This window comes from Populus trichocarpa, chromosome 3 (genome assembly GCF_000002775.5).
Source record: "Populus trichocarpa isolate Nisqually-1 chromosome 3, P.trichocarpa_v4.1, whole genome shotgun sequence".
Lineage (NCBI taxonomy): Eukaryota > Viridiplantae > Streptophyta > Magnoliopsida > Malpighiales > Salicaceae > Populus > Populus trichocarpa.
Window position 1 is genome coordinate 12389445 of NC_037287.2, and position 21013 is coordinate 12410457.

At 35.0% G+C, this 21013-nt stretch overlaps 2 protein-coding genes and 1 long non-coding RNA gene across 5 annotated transcripts; 1 reads left to right on the top strand and 2 right to left on the bottom strand.

Moving 5' to 3' along the window:
- The first annotated feature begins 44 nt into the window (after positions 1-44).
- On the top strand, positions 45-8980 carry LOC7456103 (extra-large guanine nucleotide-binding protein 3). 3 transcript variants are annotated; one of them, XM_002303410.4, is made up of 9 exons: positions 45-240; positions 804-2058; positions 2189-2326; positions 3529-3633; positions 3726-3905; positions 4643-4817; positions 7120-7367; positions 7587-7759; positions 8188-8980. In XM_002303410.4, the coding sequence occupies exons 2-9, from the start codon at positions 1096-1098 to the stop codon at positions 8783-8785; spliced, it is 2580 nt and encodes an 859-aa protein (XP_002303446.2). In that variant the 5' UTR covers positions 45-240; positions 804-1095; the 3' UTR covers positions 8786-8980. The 3 variants fall into 3 exon arrangements, with proteins under 3 accessions (XP_002303446.2, XP_024453524.1, XP_052307412.1); XM_024597756.2 differs by having other exon boundaries at positions 990-2058; XM_052451452.1 differs by lacking the exon at positions 45-240 and having other exon boundaries at positions 776-2058.
- A 134-nt stretch (positions 8981-9114) lies between these two features.
- On the bottom strand, positions 9115-12004 carry LOC112326964 (uncharacterized). Its single transcript, XR_002980978.2, has 2 exons — positions 11445-12004; positions 9115-9784 (listed from the first exon to the last, which is right to left on the bottom strand). It is a non-coding gene; the product is annotated as an uncharacterized LOC112326964 (long non-coding RNA).
- Positions 12005-13482: 1478 nt separating this feature from the next.
- On the bottom strand, positions 13483-18554 carry LOC7456105 (26S proteasome non-ATPase regulatory subunit 13 homolog A). Its single transcript, XM_002304324.4, has 6 exons — positions 18264-18554; positions 16796-17242; positions 15691-15771; positions 15392-15588; positions 15179-15278; positions 13483-14131 (listed from the first exon to the last, which is right to left on the bottom strand). Exons 1-6 carry the CDS (start codon positions 18411-18413, stop codon positions 13946-13948), a joined length of 1161 nt encoding a protein of 386 aa, XP_002304360.1. The 5' UTR covers positions 18414-18554; the 3' UTR covers positions 13483-13945.
- Between the last annotated feature and the right edge of the window lie 2459 nt (positions 18555-21013).

The following is a 21013-nucleotide window of genomic DNA, read 5'->3' on the forward strand; positions in this document are numbered from 1 at the left end:
TCCTTCTTCTCTATCTATCTGTAGTTTTCACCCTATCATCACCTGTATATCACACTCCCTCTGCATAAGAATGGAGCGCTAAAAAGCTTAATGCTTTACCCTGTCTCTCCTTTTGGTTTCTTCAAAGCATACTAGTTAGCAGTAGAAGCAGAAGTAGAAATAGTGGTTCGAAAAGCTCAGTACCTTCTTCTTCTTCATAGATTTTTCTCAAGCTCTCTCTCATTCCGTCCCTTTGTTCAGGTGCCTTACTCTCTCTCTCTCTCTCTATGGTCTCTATTCCTCTCTCTATGCGCTCTATCACTTTAGAAAACTTGAAAGTTTATGCTCAAGGGCATTTATCAGATTCCCTTTTCTGGATTCCTTTCTTGGTTGGTTTTTCTTTTCTTTTGTATTGGATTAGTCATTGGTTCTTAAAGTTCTGGGGGACTTAGTGATTAGTTCTTACTGTATGAACTTTGATTTTCTAACTTTGGACTTAGTAAAAATTGTTTATTTTCTGTTAATTTAAAGCTTGAAGACAGACGGGAAATTCCAGTTTTGCTATTTGATTTTGACTGTAACTTGATTTGATTTGATTTGGGATTTGGCTGTTTTTGTTGAAAGCTCATGCATTGACTCTAAAAAGTACCGAGTTTGGATACGTTTCAGTTTGAATTTTTCTTTTTTGACTTTGACATGATTTAAGCTCAGATGGTATTTTGTATAAACTGGTTCTTCTTTGCTATGGTTGAATTTGGTTCATGTTAATTTGAATTTGGATCAAATTATTGATCAGTTTGTGATTTATTCGTTCAAATATGAAGGCTTCAAAGGCTGACCCAGGTGGGGGTATACGACTGTTGATTGCGGCTGCTTGATTATTTCTGGTTTTGATTCCAAGTCCTCATCAAGATTATCGCCTACAATCTGCCATTCAACTTTTTTTAGTGGTTTTTTTTTTGTGGATCTTTTGTTTGCTGCAACATTAATGGTTTGCTTGTTGGTAGCAGTTCCATGAAGTTGCATTTTCTTAATTTGGATATGAGTGATTCTTGTGAAGTTATTAGTTGATATTGAAGGTAAAGACTATAGTTAACTGGTGTTATAGTTGAAGAAATGGAGAGCAGAGAGGGAGAGAGCTGGCGGGAATTGGTGAGAAAGATGCTTCCTCCAGGAGTTCCTCTTCCTGAAGATGAGACCGAGCTTGATTATTCTATAGCGATGGTGTATGATGGCCCACCAGTCTCTTATGATGTCCCGAAAGTTGAACCTCTTGATGTAATTTCTCATGTGATCCTGACAGCAGAACCGCTTTCAGAATCACAAAGATTGGTTTCAAATCCAGGTCCTCCAGTAATTGAACCAATTCCTTTACCCGTGTCTCGAATAGCTGGTGTCACTGGTTCACCTAATCAAAGTCCTAGAATATCAGCAAGCTCAGAGTCAGTAGTCTCTGTCTTGCAAAACCCTGAATTTTCTTCTGCTTCAGCTTCAGCTTCTCCAGGGTCAGTCCAAAATTCTCTTAGTCATCCTCCAAAACAAATGGCTAATGAAGTAAAGAGAGTGCCAGTTGTTACATTTAACACTGTTGATCGATCTGAGAGGAAAGATGTAGAGAAGCTAGATTATCCAGGGTACGTTGGAGTTGCAAAGGAAAAGAAGAAGAAAAAAAGTAGGGTTTGTTACAGGTGTGGAAAGGGGAGGTGGGAAACCAAGGAATCGTGCTTGGTTTGTGATGCTAAGTATTGCAGCAATTGTGTGCTTCGAGCCATGGGATCTATGCCTGAAGGGCGCAAGTGTGTGACATGCATTGGTCAACCAATTGATGAATCAAAGAGGTCAAAGTTGGGCAAACATTCAAGGGTTTTGTCACGATTACTCAGTCCTTTGGAAGTCAAGCAAATTATGAAAGCAGAGAAAGAATGTTCGGGTAATCAGCTTCGGCCAGAGCAGTTGATTGTGAATGGATATCCTCTGAAACCAGAAGAGATGTCTGAATTACTTGGATGCCCATTACCTCCGCGGAAATTGAAACCTGGTAGATATTGGTATGACAAGGAATCTGGTCTTTGGGGAAAGGTGAGTTGAATTTTAAAATTCAAATTGAGAAAATATCACTCAGGTCTCTTTCTACCTGACCTTGTGGGAAAAAAAATTTAAATTCCTTCAGGCTAGCATGAATTAAAGGTTTTTACTTGCTATTTTGCAGGAGGGAGAAAAACCAGATAGAATCTTTAGTTCAAACTTAAATTTCACAGGGAAACTCAGCCCTAATGCAAGCAATGGTCGCACGGAGGTTTACATTAATGGTCGGGAAATAACCAAACTTGAACTGAGGGTTCTAAAAGTAAGTTCTTCATCCAGTTATTCTTGTACTGGTGTGTGATGCAAACAGCAACATTTAGATTCTTACTAGATAAATGAAAATAGCTGCTAGGTAGTTTGGGATTTGATTTTTATCCTTTGCTTTTATGAACTTCAGTGCACATTCCTCATGTGTATCTACATTTTGATAATCATTTTGGGGTTGTCGGTATTCAACCTCATTTAGGCTTGTTGTTCTTATCCCAAGTTCTCTCACTTAGTTTACAAAATATTGGATTTGTCAAGTTTTCTTGTGTAGTTCATAAAGTAATAGGATTTGTTAGGCACTTCCATTTACAGAAAAATTATTTCAAGCACATTTTCCTATTTTAATTGCTGACTACAAATGCTTGGGAGGGAACTTTCTGATTTCAATTTTGCTTTAAATCTCCAATTTTTCCTGGAGGAAATTGGACAATGCCTTGTTTTTTTTTTTTTTTTTATTGCTGACATTTTCATTTGCACTCAGCATTGACAAAAGATGAGCAGGGTGGTAGGTTGAAATCTTAAGTTGATACTGTTAATAAATTGTGTTACCATTTTGTGTTTACGGGAAAAACTAGATATGTTAAAATGACAATGTCTTATGAATTCCCACAATTATTGTATATCCCCTTCCAAAGTGGTCTAAAGCTCTGTTCCCATAAATGAAGAATGCAATGCTCGTATAAGTATAAGCAGTCATGAAGCTGCAGCATGTAGTTCATGCATGTTTAAACATAGACTGTAGGCCTTGAATATATTGTCACCATTAGGGATGCTAATGAGTGTAAAGATAGAGAATCTCTAAACAGAGATGCATGTAGATTGGTGAAGGCTAGAAAGTATGTCATGGAGAGATAGTAGCTGTGGATGCAGACGAGCCAAATAACGCTTCATGCTAGTTGAATTCAGCATGGTCACTGCTTGGTTATGATGCCCAATTTCAGTCATAGCTGGAGAACAGCTTAACCTTATACTTCAGCCCAGCTTGTGAATGTTTAGTAGTGTATTATTGATGTTGCACAACAATACTTTATTTCCTTTTAGTGTTCTTGTGGGCATAATTGGTTGCTACCATAGCTAGACTGAGTTTTTGGATTGGTCTTCCTTACTGAGTAGATGTATTATTGTGTACTGTCTGTGCTTTTAGTCACTTTGGTTCATGTCCAACGCAATAGCTAACCTGGTTTCCTAATGTTTTAGCTGGCGAAGGTGCAGTGTCCTCGAGACACTCATTTTTGGGTCTATGATGATGGTCGTTATGAAGAGGAAGGTCAGAATAATATCAGGGGAAATATTTGGGAGAAGGTATGTGCTGGAAACTCCTTATTAGAAGTTTGTGGTCAGTATAAAATCATAGGTCCTGTATTGATCATTTGGATTTGCTCTTTGCTAGACAGGCATCAACTAGGATTGTTAGTACACTTTTCTCTTTGCCTGTGCCCCATGGTCAACCTCATGGACAGAGAGATGAGGCCAGCAATTACACCACCGTTCCAAATTATCTAGAGCAGAAAAAAGTACAGAAACTTCTTCTACTTGGGATTCAAGGCTCTGGAACTAGCACTATCTTCAAGCAGGTATGGCCTTTCTGTTGGTGCTTTGATTGGCTATGGTCTAGAGAGTAGTCAACTGTAAAATTTTCATCACACATTTGAAGTGGATCTGAAATTCTTAGCATGGGCCCTATCTGCCCATCTAATTAAGAACTCATTGTTAGGGGGTTGACACTTGGTAAATATAACCTTTTATGAGTTGGTTAAGGTTTCTGAAACACAAATTTTCCTGTATTTGTGTTCGAATTTCCATCTTGAATGTGGTTATTTTGAGGTTTTTGTTCTTGTCACATGGGATGGTTATCCAAATGATTAGCTATCATTTTTGTTTGTAAGAGTTGTCATGTCCAATCAGCAACTTCATTTTGATAATTTGTTTCTTACTCGAAGTCAAACTTAATTGGAGCAACAAGTTCATTGATTGCACTGGGTGTTGTATTACCTTGTTCAAGTTTTGAGCCATTTACTGAATTCTATTTAAACTATGCATTACTAGTCAACTTCAAGTGATGCAAACAAAACTTTTTACCAACCATATTTCGCTAAGATAGAGTGAAGAACTTGAGATATCTTGGGCTCAATGCATGCAGGATAAAGATCAGACTCTCTCTTGCATTTTTCAATAGAATTACAACTCAACCTGAGTTCGATAAGATGCAAAATTTCTAGTCATTTTTACTAAAGCCCCGTGCTAGAACTTGAAATGTCTTTTTATGATTGCTGATATCTTTCTTGATGTGCATTATGCATCACTTAAACAGGCCAAATTTTTGTACGGGAGCAAGTTTACTGCGGAAGATTTGCAAGATATCAAGTTGATGATCCAGAGCAATATGTACAAATATCTTAGCATTTTGCTTGATGGGCGGGAGCGCTTTGAGGAGGAAGCCTCTTGGATGAAGTCGCTTGGTGACGAAGACCAAAACTCAGATGCAGGTAATATCTTAATTTCTAGTTTTTCTTTTCAGCATTAAAATTCTTGGGTATATTCTGTACTTGTATGTTATCAAATATTTATTCAATAAAAGCCTATAACAATCACTTTTTAATCTTAAATTTTTGGGGAGTTCGTAAACTAAAATTGTAAAACCCAAGATTTAGATGCTAACTAAATTAATTTTTTACATATATAGAAAAATTAACAAGTTTCATTCAACATTCTTTTTTATAAAGTCCCTTAAAAATTAAAATTATAATATTATTTATGCTTAAAAAGTGTTGAAATCACAACATAAAATAGGAGTAATGTATTCATCTTATTAGAAAAGAAACTTCCATTATAATTTACTTATAACATTAATGTAGAGAACATTCAAATGAGATATTTTTAACATGAGAGAGGGAGATTGCTGCTGATTAGCTCTACAAAATGCTCGATATAGAAAAAAGCATGCTAAAGAAGGAAACGACACTGTTATTGCATGCCATAAGATTTAGTGGCAACTAGGCATGGGCTTGTGCTATGCTGCGGGTTTGTATTTTTTCTGAAAAACGATATTAAGTGATGCAAACGGTCTGTATTTTTTTCATGAAAAACGATGTCTAGGTGATGCTAACATGTTCTAAAGAAATAAGAGAAATTAACTATTTGATGTATAACACAAACTGAGATTAATGAGTTGGTTTTATTTTAATTAGATGGTAAAAGAAAAGACAATAATATTAATCAGATTTTTTTTCCAAAAAAATATAATATTACGATACCTTGGAAAAAAACAGTGGAAGCATGAAATTAGATAAAAAAAGATGAAAAAATTGGACCGGGTCAACAAACACATAAAAACTTAACCGGGGGAAAAAATTAACTACACAAAAAGATCTAAAATAAAAAATTATAATTAAAAGAACAATGGTGAAAATCTAAATAAAAAATAAATTAGAGGGCAACTAAATTTTTATAATTGAAGGGTTTAATTGAAAAGAAAAATAACTCAAGCAAAAAGAAAAAAAAAATAAAAGAGTGAGGAAAAAATTGAGAAAAAATAACACACCTTAAATCTGGATTGAAGGATGAGATAAAAAACCAATAAAACTTTTATAAAAGGGTTAAGAAAAAAAAAGAAATTCAAATAATAAGGACCAAATAAAAAAAAATACATGAAAAATTAAAATTGAAGAACTACATAAAAAAGGAATAACACTTATTCAAAAGAACAATGGATAAAAAAAAATTAATAAAAAAGGACAAATTTTTGATGGGAGTGTTAAATTGAAGAGAAAATAAACTAATATGCCAAAACACATTATTCCAAAGTCATTTTGATTATTATCACTACCATCACCACCACCATAAAATTACTACTACTACTAACCATAAAATTACTATTATTGTTATTATTGTTATCACTATTACTATTAGTAGTATTATTACTACTATCATTATTATCATTGTTGTTGCTGTTATTGTTATTTTAATTATGATCACAATTATTAATATTATCATCACAATCATTATTATCATTAACACCATTACAATCATAATAAACTATCATCATTACCATTATTATTATTGTTGTTGTTGTTGTTGTTGTTGAAAAAACAAAAGCCATAAATTTGATTTGAAAGATAAAATTGAAAACCATAACAACTTTGACAAAAGAGTCAAGAAAAAAAAACCAAGAAATCAAAAGAAGAAGGACCAAATTGAATTTTTTTATTATTATTGAAAAAACAAAAACATAAAATTGACCTGAAGGATAAAATTGAAAGCATAAAAATTTTGACAAAAGAAAAAAAGAAACAAAATAAGAAATCAATAGTAGATGGACTAAACTGAAAAATATTATATATAGAAATTAGAATTGAAGGATTAAATTGAAAAATCATAAAAATTTAACAGAAGGGAAAATGACAAAAATAAACAATCAAAACTAAAAGGACTGAAACTGGAGAGGCAATAAAAATAAGGACTAGAGTGCATCTCTCTATGCAGGAGAGAGAAATGAAGGGGAAAAAAAGAAATGGCTACCGATGATAAACTGACTACCTTTAGATGACACGCGCCGGCCATAAAGGAAGAGTGGCAAGTTAGGGCAATTTCCAGTAATCTTGACGTTATTTTTAGGAATTTATCATGAAATGGTTCTAAATGGGGTTATGGTTTTTTTTTTTTTATTATTATCTTTTTCTTCGGTGGGTGGAGGGAAAATAATTCAGTGCATTTTTTTTTTTCAATCAGAGCTAAACACTAAACCTTTGAGTAATCTGATGGAGGCTATCATTTGTTTGCTCTTTCTAGGTGGAGATGTTGACCATAGTGAAACTAATCACTGTATCTATTCGATCAACCCAAGGTTGAAGCATTTCTCTGACTGGCTACTGGATATCATAGCCACTGGAGATTTGGATGCTTTCTTCCCTGCAGCAACACGTGAGTACGCTCCATTAGTTGAGGAGGTGTGGAGAGATCCTGCTACACAGGAAACATATAGAAGAAAAGATGAGCTTCACTTCCTTCCAGATGTTGCCGAGTACTTCTTGAGTCGGGTAGAATTCTGCATTTTACATCAGTTGGTTGTACAAGATTTAGCAGTTGCAATATGCCATTTGTTTATTTCTGAATTCTTCTTAATCACCAAGTTGTTAATTCTAACATTGTTGGTGTCTCGCATTTAATGGATGTCTATTACATATTTTGATCCTAGATAAACTTTAATTACCATTATGGTCTTGAATGGCTATATCATGTGGCCTTCTTTCTTTCAGGCTGTTGAGATCTCAAGCAATGAATACGAACCTTCTGAACGTGATATTCTCTATGCAGAAGGGGTCACCCAAGGAAATGGTCTTGCTTTCATCGAATTTTCCCTTGATGATCGGAGTCCAATGTCTGAAACATACACAACTAATCTGGATGCTCCACCTCCACCTCTGACCAGGTAAGTTTTCTATACTGTTCTGCGTAATCCACAAAATATGCCAACTGTAGCACAAAACAGAAAAATAAAATAAAATTAACAGATTTCTTCAACTTTACTAGAGGCATTCACATTGTGAGCACCCTAGCTCAGACCTTTTTTTTTTAATGGAAAGACAGCATGCCTTAATGAAAACTAACACATTTTCATGATAACTGACCTTGTGTGGAAGTGCACACATCTAAGGTCAGAATCTCTCTCTCTCCCTCCCTCTCTCTCTACAAGACATCAAATTCAGAAACACACTTCATATATATTGGGACCTTGAATTTTTGCACACACAAACACACTTCAAGTTCATGGCATTTGAACTTGAAAATCGATACTCTTTTTTCTTTCATTATGTTGGCTGAATTCGAGTATTCATGCCTGCAATTTTCTTTTTTCAGATATCAACTGATTAGAGTAAATGCAAAGGGAATGAATGAGGGATGTAAATGGGTGGAAATGTTTGAAGACGTTCAAGCAGTGGTATTCTGTGTAGCCCTTAGTGACTACGATCAAATGTGGCTTGTGCCAGAGAGTAGTGGCACTGGATCTCTACTTCGGAACAAGATGATAGAAAGCAAGGAGCTATTTGAGACAATGATTAGGCACCCATGCTTTAAGGATACACCTTTTGTGCTGATACTTAACAAGTACGATGTCTTCGAAGAGAAGGTTAATCGGGTGCACTTAAGTGCTTGTGAGTGGTTTAATGACTTCAGTCCGGTGCAACCTCACCACAACAACCAATCACTTGCTCACCAGGCCTACTACTATGTTGCAATGAAGTTTAAAGATCTATATGCTTCCATCACAGGCCGTAAACTTTTTGTATGGCAAGCTAGGGCAAGGGACCGAGTGACAATTGATGAGGCATTTAAGTACACAAGGGAGGTTCTGAAGTGGGATGAGGAGAAAGAGGATAATTACTATGGTGGAGCTGAGGATTCATTCTACAGTAGTACTGACATGAGCTCCTCACCATTTGTTAGGCAAGAGTGATGCTCTTGAATTCCTTACATTTCCTTTATAACATGTATAAAGGAAATTAATTTCATCACCAGTATCCTAAACCTTCTAAATAAGTCACTTGTTTGTGATCTTTCATTGTGAGGTCAATTTTTATTGATGACATTGGTGAGGGAATCAGGTGGAATCAATCTACTTTCTCCTTGATGGAGCGTGCTGGTGGGAAAACTTTGCTTTCACAGTTCTGCACGTATTACCAATTTTTATAAATAGGTGGGGGATGAAATCATTTGGTGAAATGTTGAACTGTCTTTAAATTGGTGTCATAAATGGTGCGCAACTTATGAAGTATTTATAATAGATTAAAGTCAATAATAGCTGTATTGTCTAAAATAGACTTGATAACAAAAATAGATTTAATAACACATCCAAATTGATGCTGGGAGATCAATCAGCAGCAATTTGCTGCCAATTAAGAATTGATGTCGAGTCAACTTTTGTAAGAGGAGGATTAGTCCGAGCAAAACCTTGATCGCAACAAGAGTAGGATTGGTTTGAGCAAAACCTTGATCTCAACAAGCAGACCTCAAAGCCAAATGATCGGAGCACATGTAGTGGACATAGCACAACATTCAACCTTGGTAGAAAACTTGGAGGCCATTGCCTGTATCTTGTCCTTCCAAGAAACAAGAGCATCACCAAGAAATATGCACAAGCCAGTGGTAGAACAATGACTGTCTAGACAGCCAACCAATCAGTATTGTAGTAATTAAGTTGTCAAAGTCAATGGAGAATCAAATGGAAAGAGCAACTCATAAGTGGTATGATGCGATGAACTACAACCGGAAAAGCTAGGAATTGGCTCACTTGTTGAACAAACAAAGCAATGTCTGGACGAGTACTAGTCATGTAAACCAAGCTCCCAACAAACTTGCGGTAGAGAGTACAATTTACACAAAAGATCCCCTTCTTCCTTTCTCAACTTAAGATTGATCTCCATTGGTGCATCAACAGGAGTAGCATCAACAAAACCTGCAAAGAAAATATGATTGGTGGTATACTTACGTTGATTCAAGAAGATTTCCTTGGAAGTCGCATGAACCTCCAAACCCAAAAAATGGTGGAGAGGACCTAAGTCATTCATATGGAAGGATGAACTCAAGGATTGTTGAAGTTATGAACAAAGTTAGTGCTTATAAGAAGAATGTCATCCATAACATCTAATGTTTGATGAATAAATAAGTTGCACAAAAGAAAGCTTCCTCAAAGTAGAACATAATTTCTTAAACCATGCATGAGGAGCTTCTTTCAAACTATGAACGTTTCAACTTGCAAACATTCTCAGAAAAAGAATTGGGCAGACCCAACAAGAGTCACGTATAGATGTCCTTTTTGAGATCACCATGAAGAAACATATTTTTTATATTTATCTGGTAAAAGAGGCCAAGACCAGGAAGCAACAATGGTCAAAATTGTCCGAATTGTTGTCACGACATGATATCCCATGTTTGATTTTATTGGTTAGAAATATACCATTGGTATAGATTAAGGTATATATCGTAGCCTTCATGATATAGAGAATGAGGAGTGATGGATCAGCCTGAGAGCTATGAAAACCCAAGGAAATTAAGTAGCTATGGAGACGATTGAACCAAATCCAGGACGCCTGTTTTGATGTATACAAAGACCGATGAAGTTTGTAAATATGATGCGACGAAGTAAGATCAACAAAACCTGGGTGTTGCTGCATATACACATCAGTGTTAAGATGCCTATTGAGAAAGGCACTATGCACATCTAACTAACGAACCAGTCGGCCATGAGAGGGACTGATGCTCAAGACTATTTGAATTGTGTACGGTTTGAAAACCAGGTTGATCATCTCCTCAAAATCAACCCCTCCTGATACCATTTGGCCACAAGGCACGCCTTATAGCATTTAACATAATCATTTACACCCATTTACAACTCACAATATTCATGAAAACAGAGTAGGAACGAGCAACCATGTGTTATTACAAATAAGGGTTGAACTCAGGATTAGTACGGTGACAAGAACTAGTTGAGAAGTATATTGACAATGATATAAGGTCATAGCATGATGCAGATACGATGGCATAGAGGAGAAAACGGTAAAGAAAGAGGAGAGGAGGGACTAAGATCGACCAAGACGTTAAGACGAAGTAAGGAAAACGAAGATAAAAATGAAAAAAAGAGAATGAAAGACAATACGAGACGGTGATAAGGACGAGGGTAAGTCAAAAAAGGGGAGGGAGATCGAAGGAAGGAAGAAGATTGAGTTGTTGATAGGGATGGAAAGGAATGAAGGCTTAGAAAAGTTTGGCTAGGATAATAGACCCCAAGTGTCTAATGAGGAAGAGGAGAGGAGTCCGAAGGAAGTGCAATGACGTCTAATATTAAAAAATACAAATCCATACAATGATAATCAATATGAAAAAAGGCTATGGCCAAGAAAAACACATGGAGAAGAGCGATAGTTCATTTTATGATGATAGTACGAGCAAAGAAAGTAGAAAACTCGAGCAATGAACAATGCCGACATCACAGAGATGGATTCATAGCCACAATCTATCTAGAGCTGTTTAATGCTAGTGTTGAATTGCTTTTCAACCATGGTATAAAATTGAATAAAAACACTAAAGCATATGATTTAGCACGCATGGAAAAATACCTTGTAAATTTGGAAAAATGGCCTGTAAAAACAATGAAGTGAAGGCGGTACCCTTCAAATGAGAACGTGGAAGAGGGACCCGAACATCACTAAACAATAACCCCAACAAAGCAGAGTTCATATGTTTTGAACGACCTAATGACAATCTACTAGATCTGTACAAAGGACAAGCAGTATACTGAAAAGATGAGCTAGAAAAAAATAACCAAAATTGTGTTTATTCAAAAACAAGTGATGGAAGACGTCAGTGTGAGGATAACCAAGACATCTATACCGAATGTCAGAAGTGGAACAAACAATAGACAATGCACGAGGGATCAATTTAGAGGAGGGCTTGTCTAGCCAAGAAAGGTCATCTTTAACGCTGAAGGATAGCCTTGGACACTTGCTCCTCGTGGAAACATGAATCACCATGAAATTTAAAAAGGGCTTTATTTTCAAGAGAAAATGGACTCGCAAGGTGTTGGTAGATGTTGAAATGAAGGAATCACAAAGATGAGAGATAGAGAGTCCCTTACCATTACCAACCTCGAGATGATTTGAACCAGTATAAGGTTCGATGTGGGTTATAACATGATGGCGTTCATGTCTAGACATCAAGTAGAAGTAACATGTGAAGTCGGTCTATTGTCAAATCCCTTACCATAATCCATCATGACCATTGAAGGACATTATAAGATCAGTGGCACTGGTTTGTGCGTTGCAACGACGGTGGTAACAAGGTCTTTAAACTCCAAACACAGTAATTTAAATAATTAAAAGTTGGTCAAGTTTTAAGTTTTTTTTTTAATAATCATAAGTTAGAGTTTTTTCAGGGTCAATGAAAGTTTATATGATCGTTAATTTTAAAATTAATAAAATTAATCGAGATATACATAAGCTATTCCGGATGATATTGATAAAAAAAAAAAAATCAGTCAAGTCAAGTTCCTTATGTCCATCATGGTATGGTTTTCCTCGCTACGGATATGCTGTGACAGTCTCATCCAGAGATTGCTCCAATCCCAGTAAAGCTGAATGAAAGGACATTATACGAGTAATGGAAGGTGAGGCCAAAATAAAAGATAATGTGTCCCAAACAGCTTTCAAAGCAGTGCAACCAAGAATTAGAGACTTGGTGTTGATGTGTTGTTGAAGAAATTCAAGTGGACAGATATCGTTGCCGTCAACAAACCCGTAGAGACCTTGTCCAACCAGAAACAACTCAACTTCAGCCTCCCAAAATAAGTAATTTTCGTGAATAAGTTTTAAGAAATATAATGGCGAGAATTATATGATGTAGAATTGATGGTCGCCGATTGCGAGTTAAGAGCATCAGATGTTATGTTTCCTAGAAAAGCCATACTACAATTAATGGATAGGCTCTTCTACTTTATATATTAAACTAAAGAATAATCAGAGATTAAAGAATAGAGAGCAGGTTTGGCAACGCTTGTATTGTATTGGCTTTGAGTATAAATACAAGTATATGGCCTAGCCTACTGCTGTCGGCCCATCTTTCCTCAAAATGGAGAACTCGGGCTTTTACTGCAATCCAGCGCCTTTGAACGCACTGCAGGGGCATTGGGTGCCCAACCTCCACTGCTCCATCTTCCACGGCAGTCTGTAGCTCAGTCAGCAACTGCTTGCTGAGCTTTGGCTTCACAAAACTTTGGCTTTGTTCATTATAAACGAAGACCTTGCGATGTCAGCAAACTTGTGTTATTCTTTTTGAGATAAATATTGGTTGAAAGTTGATGGAAAACCTTGAAAGTCTTTCTGTGTTATGAGATGCATCTCTCTCCACTATTCAGTCCCAGACCCAAATAAAACTTCAAAAGATTCGGTAAGCCCTGTACAAAACAGGCATCGCATTTGCTTCCGCAACGTAAACTGAAGGAATACCTTCTGGAAACCTAGATTACCCCCATCAATCCAAGACTTTCCAGGGATCACGGATGACATCCACAAAATCCCTCTAAATATGGGATTGATTGGGGTTAGATTTATTGCCAGATAAGGTAATAGAGACGTACATGCACAGAAACAGCACACAACATGAAACAACTTAGCAGCAGTGCTTATGCATTTAAAGAACCAACAACTGAATGTCTACCAGAAATTAAATGCAGTTACTGCTCCCACAAATAAGTGGATCACATCTTGAACGCCTTAGGCGAGAAATACCAATACATGGTCTAACAAGTAATAACCATGCTAAATGTAGAAAAGCTTTTCTTTGCATTCAAATTCACCTTACCTCCAGGCAGACCACATTATATAGCCAACAAATCCCAAGTGAAAAAAGTACACATGCAGCTCCTTTAAGAAAAAATTGATGATTCAGGAAAAAGGATTCTGCAATGTGAAAGGAAGCATGCAAATTTGACTCAACTGCCCATGCGACTTACAGCTTGTCTCTCCATTTTGCTACCCATCAATATCCGCCTTTTGTATTAAGAAAGTGTTACAGTAGGCTGAAAGGAAATCAAGAGGAAGAAATGAGGGGGAGGGGGGGGGGATTATGATGCAACTAGATCAGGTGTTTCTGCCTCCACTGATAACAAAGCAGTGTGTACTTTATCCAACCAATTGTCCAGTCGATCTCGCAAGGATTTGATCTGTGGAATCCCCAGAACTCTTGGCTGTACCCAGGAAACGTGCACTGTTCCTTCGACTTGATCAATTATACCCTCAATAAGGTGGACCTGTTGCCAAAATCATAGCATTAGCTTTGCACTGTAAAAACTTCAAACAATAAAAGGTGCACAGAGAAGCAAATGAAATTTTCAAATTTGAGTTAATGCAGTTCTAGATTTTGTCAATGTCACAATTTTATGCCTTCAAATGTTTTTGCCATTGGTTGGAAATTTGATTATTTTGCAAAGCAGCACAAAGCATCAATAGCAATTGGGACAAAAATTTAGCGAAGCAGTTCCATGCACACTAGATCTTTTGGCTTCTTTGGGCACACATTACACAACTCAAGTGTTTTCAAGCTTTTCGCTTTGAACCCAAGTCTTTTGGGTTCAAAGTGAAAAGCTTGAAAACAAAACAAGTTGTACTCATTTTAGCCAAATTGCAGCTAGTTATACACAAATAATGCAGAAAAGCTCTTTTTGCCAACAAGTGAGGTGCATTCAGTAGGACTCTTCGTGGAGCACAAAGCACCTATAAAACATGCACTAATTGCCCTCTTCTTCACTATTTCCATCTTCCCAATTCTTTTTTTTTTCCCCTTTTATGTTTATATGCAACTTATTTCCTGACAGGATGTGAAACAAAACATAGTCCATGTTCTACGTTTCTATGCATCAAGAATTCCTCAGACCAAAAACTACCAATCAATTCAAATCCTTTGCTTTCTTTGGTGCTTGTTGATTCAGTTTTTTCCCCTTTGGTAGTTCTTTTGAACTAGGGGGAGAGGATGATGTTTTGGAACCATGTGCTTCACTTCAATTAGGTGAGTGCTTGCTTTGTTCAAGCCTCCAAAAAGGTTAAAAGAGTTTTAAGTTTGCCTTGCATGTTTGTAGCAATGTTAGCAGTCAGGCATGTACCCAATGAACATATATGAAAATGGGATGAGCAATTCGCCTTTTGGGCTACCAGATATATATATCATCTGAAACGGTTTCTTTATGGAAACTACATAGTTTGCCACTGAAAAGAATGCTGATGGATCTTATTAAGTGAACAAAATTTATGCACCTCATCCAAGTTCCAACATCAATATTGGGAGAGAAAGTTGGACTTACAGAGAGACTCTTTATGAGAAGATGCTCCACATCCTCAATGGAAAGCTTTGTGCGCTCAGCAATAACATTTAATGGAATAGTTCTATTTTCAGAAGGACGGCTGCAAGGAAGCAAATTTAAGTTCAGCCAGCAATAATCTTATACAAGTGGCACATGATCTGCTATACTTTGGCCATCAAACCACAAGTAAAATGATATTACTAATACACATACCTAAAGATAATTTCCATTAGGCAGAGAATGTTAATCTTTTCTAATAGCTTCTGCTCATTCTGAACTAATGCTGGCTGGGCCCTCAGGGCAGTGTTGTGCACACGGCACAATTCTTGATAGCGAACTAAGTCACCAGAGTTAAATGCCTGGAGAATGTAGTAGAGCCACTCAACCTGAGTGCCCAGTAGGCTCTTTATCTGTGAAGTAAATTAAATGTTCATCATCCCAAACCCACAATGTAGTTAGAAAGCTCTACAGATTTATAAAGAGAAAAGGAACAGAGATGAAGATATTCCTACTATAGGATGAGCCAGCAACTCTCCAAAGTTGTAGATGTTATCCCCCAAAAGCGCAGAAAGAGAAAGATCAAATGCCAAATCCTAAAAAGAAAAGATAAGAAATTGAATCAAATTGTGAACATGAACACCATATCATAATTGATAATGCAAAGCACAAGACATATGCAAAGTAGAAGCATATAAACCATTTAACCAATGAATTTACTCTGTTTGTTTTAACTCTTTCCTTCATAAAAATCTGTTACCAGTGCCAGTAACTGTAAGAAACAATCCATACAACCTATATTTCATCAGACCTAATGCTCATAAATTCCAATTCCAGCAAAAACATCATCGCTAAAATAAATTCTCATTCCAAACAGAGAAATAATAACTTTAAGCAAATCAATTAAAACTAGAGATTCAGAAATCAAGACTCCTAGAGATTAATTGATGTTTAGACATCTTTATTATATACTAAAACTTCAAAATTTGATGCTTTAGGAGAATAATTACCATCCATCTTAAAGCTTGTAGTGTAAAAAACTTCAAACCACTATTAAGAATTCACGTTAACCCAGGAGTCATTGACAATCGTCACAATGCCTAAGACATTGTCAAAAATAATTTAATTCATTTATACTTGATGGCAAGTTCATTTTCTCTGTTTTGAACTTATAGCAATTCAAAATAATAAATAGTCATTACTTATAACATATCCAAGTTAGCAGGAGATAGGAAAAACAAAATAAAAACACAAACTGCTCAGTTGAGCACCTAGACCCACAAAAGCACAACCAAACTTCACTGCTTGAACTTTCTTCAGATCATCATACTTCCCCCATGAAGAATGCCAAAATAATACTGGTCTGAAAGAAATGAGAGATTGATCCCCGACTTAAATTGGCGAGACAATATTTTAAAGTTTCCATGGGCATGGAATAATCAAAATAAACAATTGCTACAGAGAACCAAGATCTAGATATCTGGCATTAGAAGTTCCATGCATATTACCAGAGCTAGCATGCCAAAAGAAACCGAGAAAATATAGAGCTCAAATATAATGGCAGAAAGCCACACCACCATCAGTCTTTTGTATCAGATATTTGGACATCTATAATCATACCAGCTTAAATGAGTCTGAGAGGGACTCCACTGCTGTATATGCCAGATAAAGAAGAGCGCTTTTATAGAAATCAGCAAATTCCTGACGATGTTTATAGTTCTGAGACGAAACCCAATAATAACTGGCATACACGGATGGATCTATATCAGTCATACTGTCAAGGGTACTCTTTCCATCTTCTAAAAGCTTCTTGCACTCTTTCTGATCCCCCTGCTCAAGCTTGAATATGGCTATTTGCATCTTAATGTAAAGGACTGGTTCTTCTATACGCTGTTCTCTAGTTGCTCGAAGCTTTTCAATCACCCCCTCAAGATAGCTAATGGCAGCTTCTTTCTCTGCATAACGCCGAGAAACTATAACGGCAAAGTGTGCAAGCTTGAGAAGGTTGATCTTTGTCTCAAAGTCGGTGATAAAATTATGATAAAACTGTATTAGAGCATCACCAGCCTGGAATTTAACGAACAAAAAATAAAAAATAAGTATCTGAGTCATATAGGCTAACAAACCTAAGGAAAGTTACTTTAATACAAGTGAGGAAGTGAATAAATACAGAAAACAGCAGCACTCTTGTATATTGGGAAGGGGTAAAGGGATGAGAATCAGAGAGTAAAATAAGTGTAAGTGTGCGAGTGTGTGCGTGCCTGTGTAACTAAGTACATAAGCTTTCAAGGTATTTGACAGGTTGCTAATTGTACCAAAAGTCCTCATTGAAGAGCAGCCATAAGCACTTCAAACTCTACTAGAAGCTAACAAAAATTAGCAAATACAACAGATTAAAAACCAGAATCATTGTATGCTTTTGACATATTGATTCCAAACCTACAAAGACAATACTATTTGGTAACAGATCTTCCTACTAACATGTTGCAATGTGCATGACAACTTCGTGAAATAAATCAGATTGTCTGCATGTAATACCAAGCCACAGTTCTTGATTATCATATACATCTTAAACCACAATAAACAGTTACCAAATTTCGGTCCGCAACATGTAAAAATGAAAACCAAAAAGAAAATGCAAAAGCCATAAACAACAGTCCACCAACGCAACTAACTTCAACTAGTTAAATTATGCAAGAATTGAACAAGAAAACCAAAAATGAGAAACACTCAGATTCAAATCTCGCTTCATTTCCCCAGTTTATTAAAAAGCCAAAACACATAATAATATCAAAACTCAAGCGCACACACAGACACACGTAGAAACCCTAATTACAAAGTCAAGACCACAAATCTCCTCATTACCAAATCCAACGACTTACTGCACCTCTAAAAACCCTAATTATACCACAAAACCCTAAATCCCCAAAATTCTTGAAACCTAAGACACAATTTCCAAAAACAATATCCCAACAGATCCACAAAGAGAAAAAAAAACTAACATCCACAAGCAAACAAGCAAACAATGACACATGCAGAAAAGAGGATTAAACAAGAGTGGAGCAGAAGAAAGCGTAGAGAAATAGACCTGAAAGACGGCGAGAGCGACAAACTGTTCAAGTTTGAGAGTGAGTTGGTGCCAAAGCTTCTTCTGGTACAGATCTGCAAGTGAGTTGTACCACTCGTCCAGTTCCGGATGCGCGTTGCGCTGTGTCTCCAAGTACTGTAGAGCAGCCATGGCGCCGATTGAGAGATCTTTTTTCTGTGTTTTGAGCTTTGGAGGGTTAATAATATTTGTTTGTGATGCGTCTCTCTAATTTCTTTGTTCGTTGTGGGTTTAGTTTGTTTGGCTTGAGCTCAAAGAAAACAAAAGGAAAAGGAAAAAGGGAAAAACAGAAAATAGTGGAGTGGAGTAGTATAATGTCTGGGTCGGGTTACACAGTAGAGGATTGGATTTGTGGGCTTTCATAATTCAGCCCAATCCAACAAAACAAAATCAGTAAACATTGGTAGGGCTATCCTCCTCCTCCTACTATCCCGAAGTCGCATGCCAAGATAAGATTGATTTGGACTACTTATTATTAATTATTATTATTATTATTATTAAAGAAACTAAAAGGATAGATATTTTACCGTTGCTCTCTTGTCGTTGGTAATATGAATTGGAGTGATAAAATTATAATTTTGAACTCATAAAGATAAAATTTTGGCATCGGCAGGTATAATGGTTTTTATTATTTTTTCATAATAAAATAATTAATATATTCTACAAAATAAAAATAATAATAAACATCAAGCAGGGGTGATTTTTTTATTTTTAAAATAAAATAAAATTATAATTTTGAACTCATAAAGATAAAACTTTGGGCTCGGCTGATATAATGGTTTTTTATTTTTTTTACAATAAAATAATTAATATATTCTAAAAACAATAATAAACTATAAGGTAGGGTGATTTTTTTATTTTTAAAATAAAATAAAATGATTATATTATCGTTCGGTTAAAATTATTTTTAACTTGGATTCAAGGGTTTTTTTGTCTTCTTCTTATATATATATTTTTTTGTTATTATTACAATTCATCAAGGGATTTTTTACTTTATATAAGGTTATTTTAATCAAATGACCTCCAGTAAGCTACCTCATTTTGACTCAAATTGTTTTTTTATATTTTTTAAATTAATTTTTTTAATTTTATCCTTTAAGATTAGGTTGATTGAAAATTTGGTTTTATAATTTGTTTTTTATAGGGTTATCTTAGTCTTATGACTTGGATCATAGATTTAACAAGTTAATCCAAATTGATTTAAGTCGATCCAATATGTTTTTATTTTAATATTTTAAAAAAAATATTATGAAATTTATTTTTAGTCAAATTTTATTTTTTACAATCATTTAATTTTTTTATATTCATTAAATTAATTAAATCATATCAAATTAATCCTCACTTGATTTTAATTTTTTTTTCATACCAATAAACATATTAATAACATCTCAACATATTAATATTTTTTTACATTAACAAAATTATTGTGTTCCATGCCATGTCTTATTCATTTCAAAATGAAGCACGTCCACTTCCTTTATAATAATAAATAATAATATAACTAATCCAATACAGAAAACACAATCTACACTATTATTATTCACAATAAATAAAAGTTTCACTAAATAATCTAATTTACGTGCAATAATATGTGTATTTAAGTTGGAAGCTAGCTTAATCGAACGAGAATACTTGGTGCATTTATACAAGTAATTTCTAATTCAATTGACGCATTTACCCCCCTCCTTCAAAAGGTTTCACATTAGTTTTTTCTTCGCACATCAAATAAAACAAGGGGTTGTGATTTCTAAGGTAAAAAAAATTAAGTACAAAAATTAAATTGAAGAGCATGAACGTGCCCCGTGGTTTAGGGTTAGACCAGGTATTGGCTCTGTGCTGCAGATTTTAAAAAAAATTAATGTAAAAAGATATTCAAGTATTATTAACTTGTTTTTTAACCCAAAAAAAATCTTAAATTCACAATATAATATATAGTGGATAATATTTTTTAAAAAATATTAACACGATGACATATTAAATTATATTTTTTCTCAAATATTGAGAAAAAAACATATTGGATCAATTCGAATTAACATGTCAAATTTATGGTAATTAGATTGTTATTATTTTATAGAAAAAAAATCAAAAAATAATTATAAAGGTCAATTCCTAATCAACTCAGTATTGAAAGAAGAAATTGAAAAATAATTAACTGAAAAAAAAGATTAAAAAAATACCTGAATCACCATGGGTTAATCTACCAAACTTGTGATTTGGAATAACCTCATAGAAATAAAATTGAAAAAAAAATACAAACTCAATTTCCAATCATGTTGATGGATAAAATCAAAGAAAAATCAATTCAAAAAAGGACTTGAAAAAATAACTGAAGTCGACCTGAGCTAACCTATTAAACTTGCAACTTGGTTCATGAAATCAGAATAATTTCATAAAAAACAAATAAAAAAATTATAAAGTTTCAATTTCAACAAATTCAATGTTGAAGGTTGAAATTGAAAAGAAAAAAAAAATAAATCTATGAGATTTAGATAACTCCAAAAAAAGTAAATTAAAAAAAATTACGAAACTCAATTCTCAAACAATCTAATATTAAGAGATGAATTTGAAAAAAAAAAACTAAATAAAAAGAGAAGATTGAGTTGGTAGATGGTGGAATTGAGAAAAAAATCAATTAAAAAAGAATCCAAAAAAATAAACCGAGTTGACTTTTGTCTACCTGCCAAACACTCACGATCAAGATAACTCTATAAAAAAAACTTAATTAAAAACAA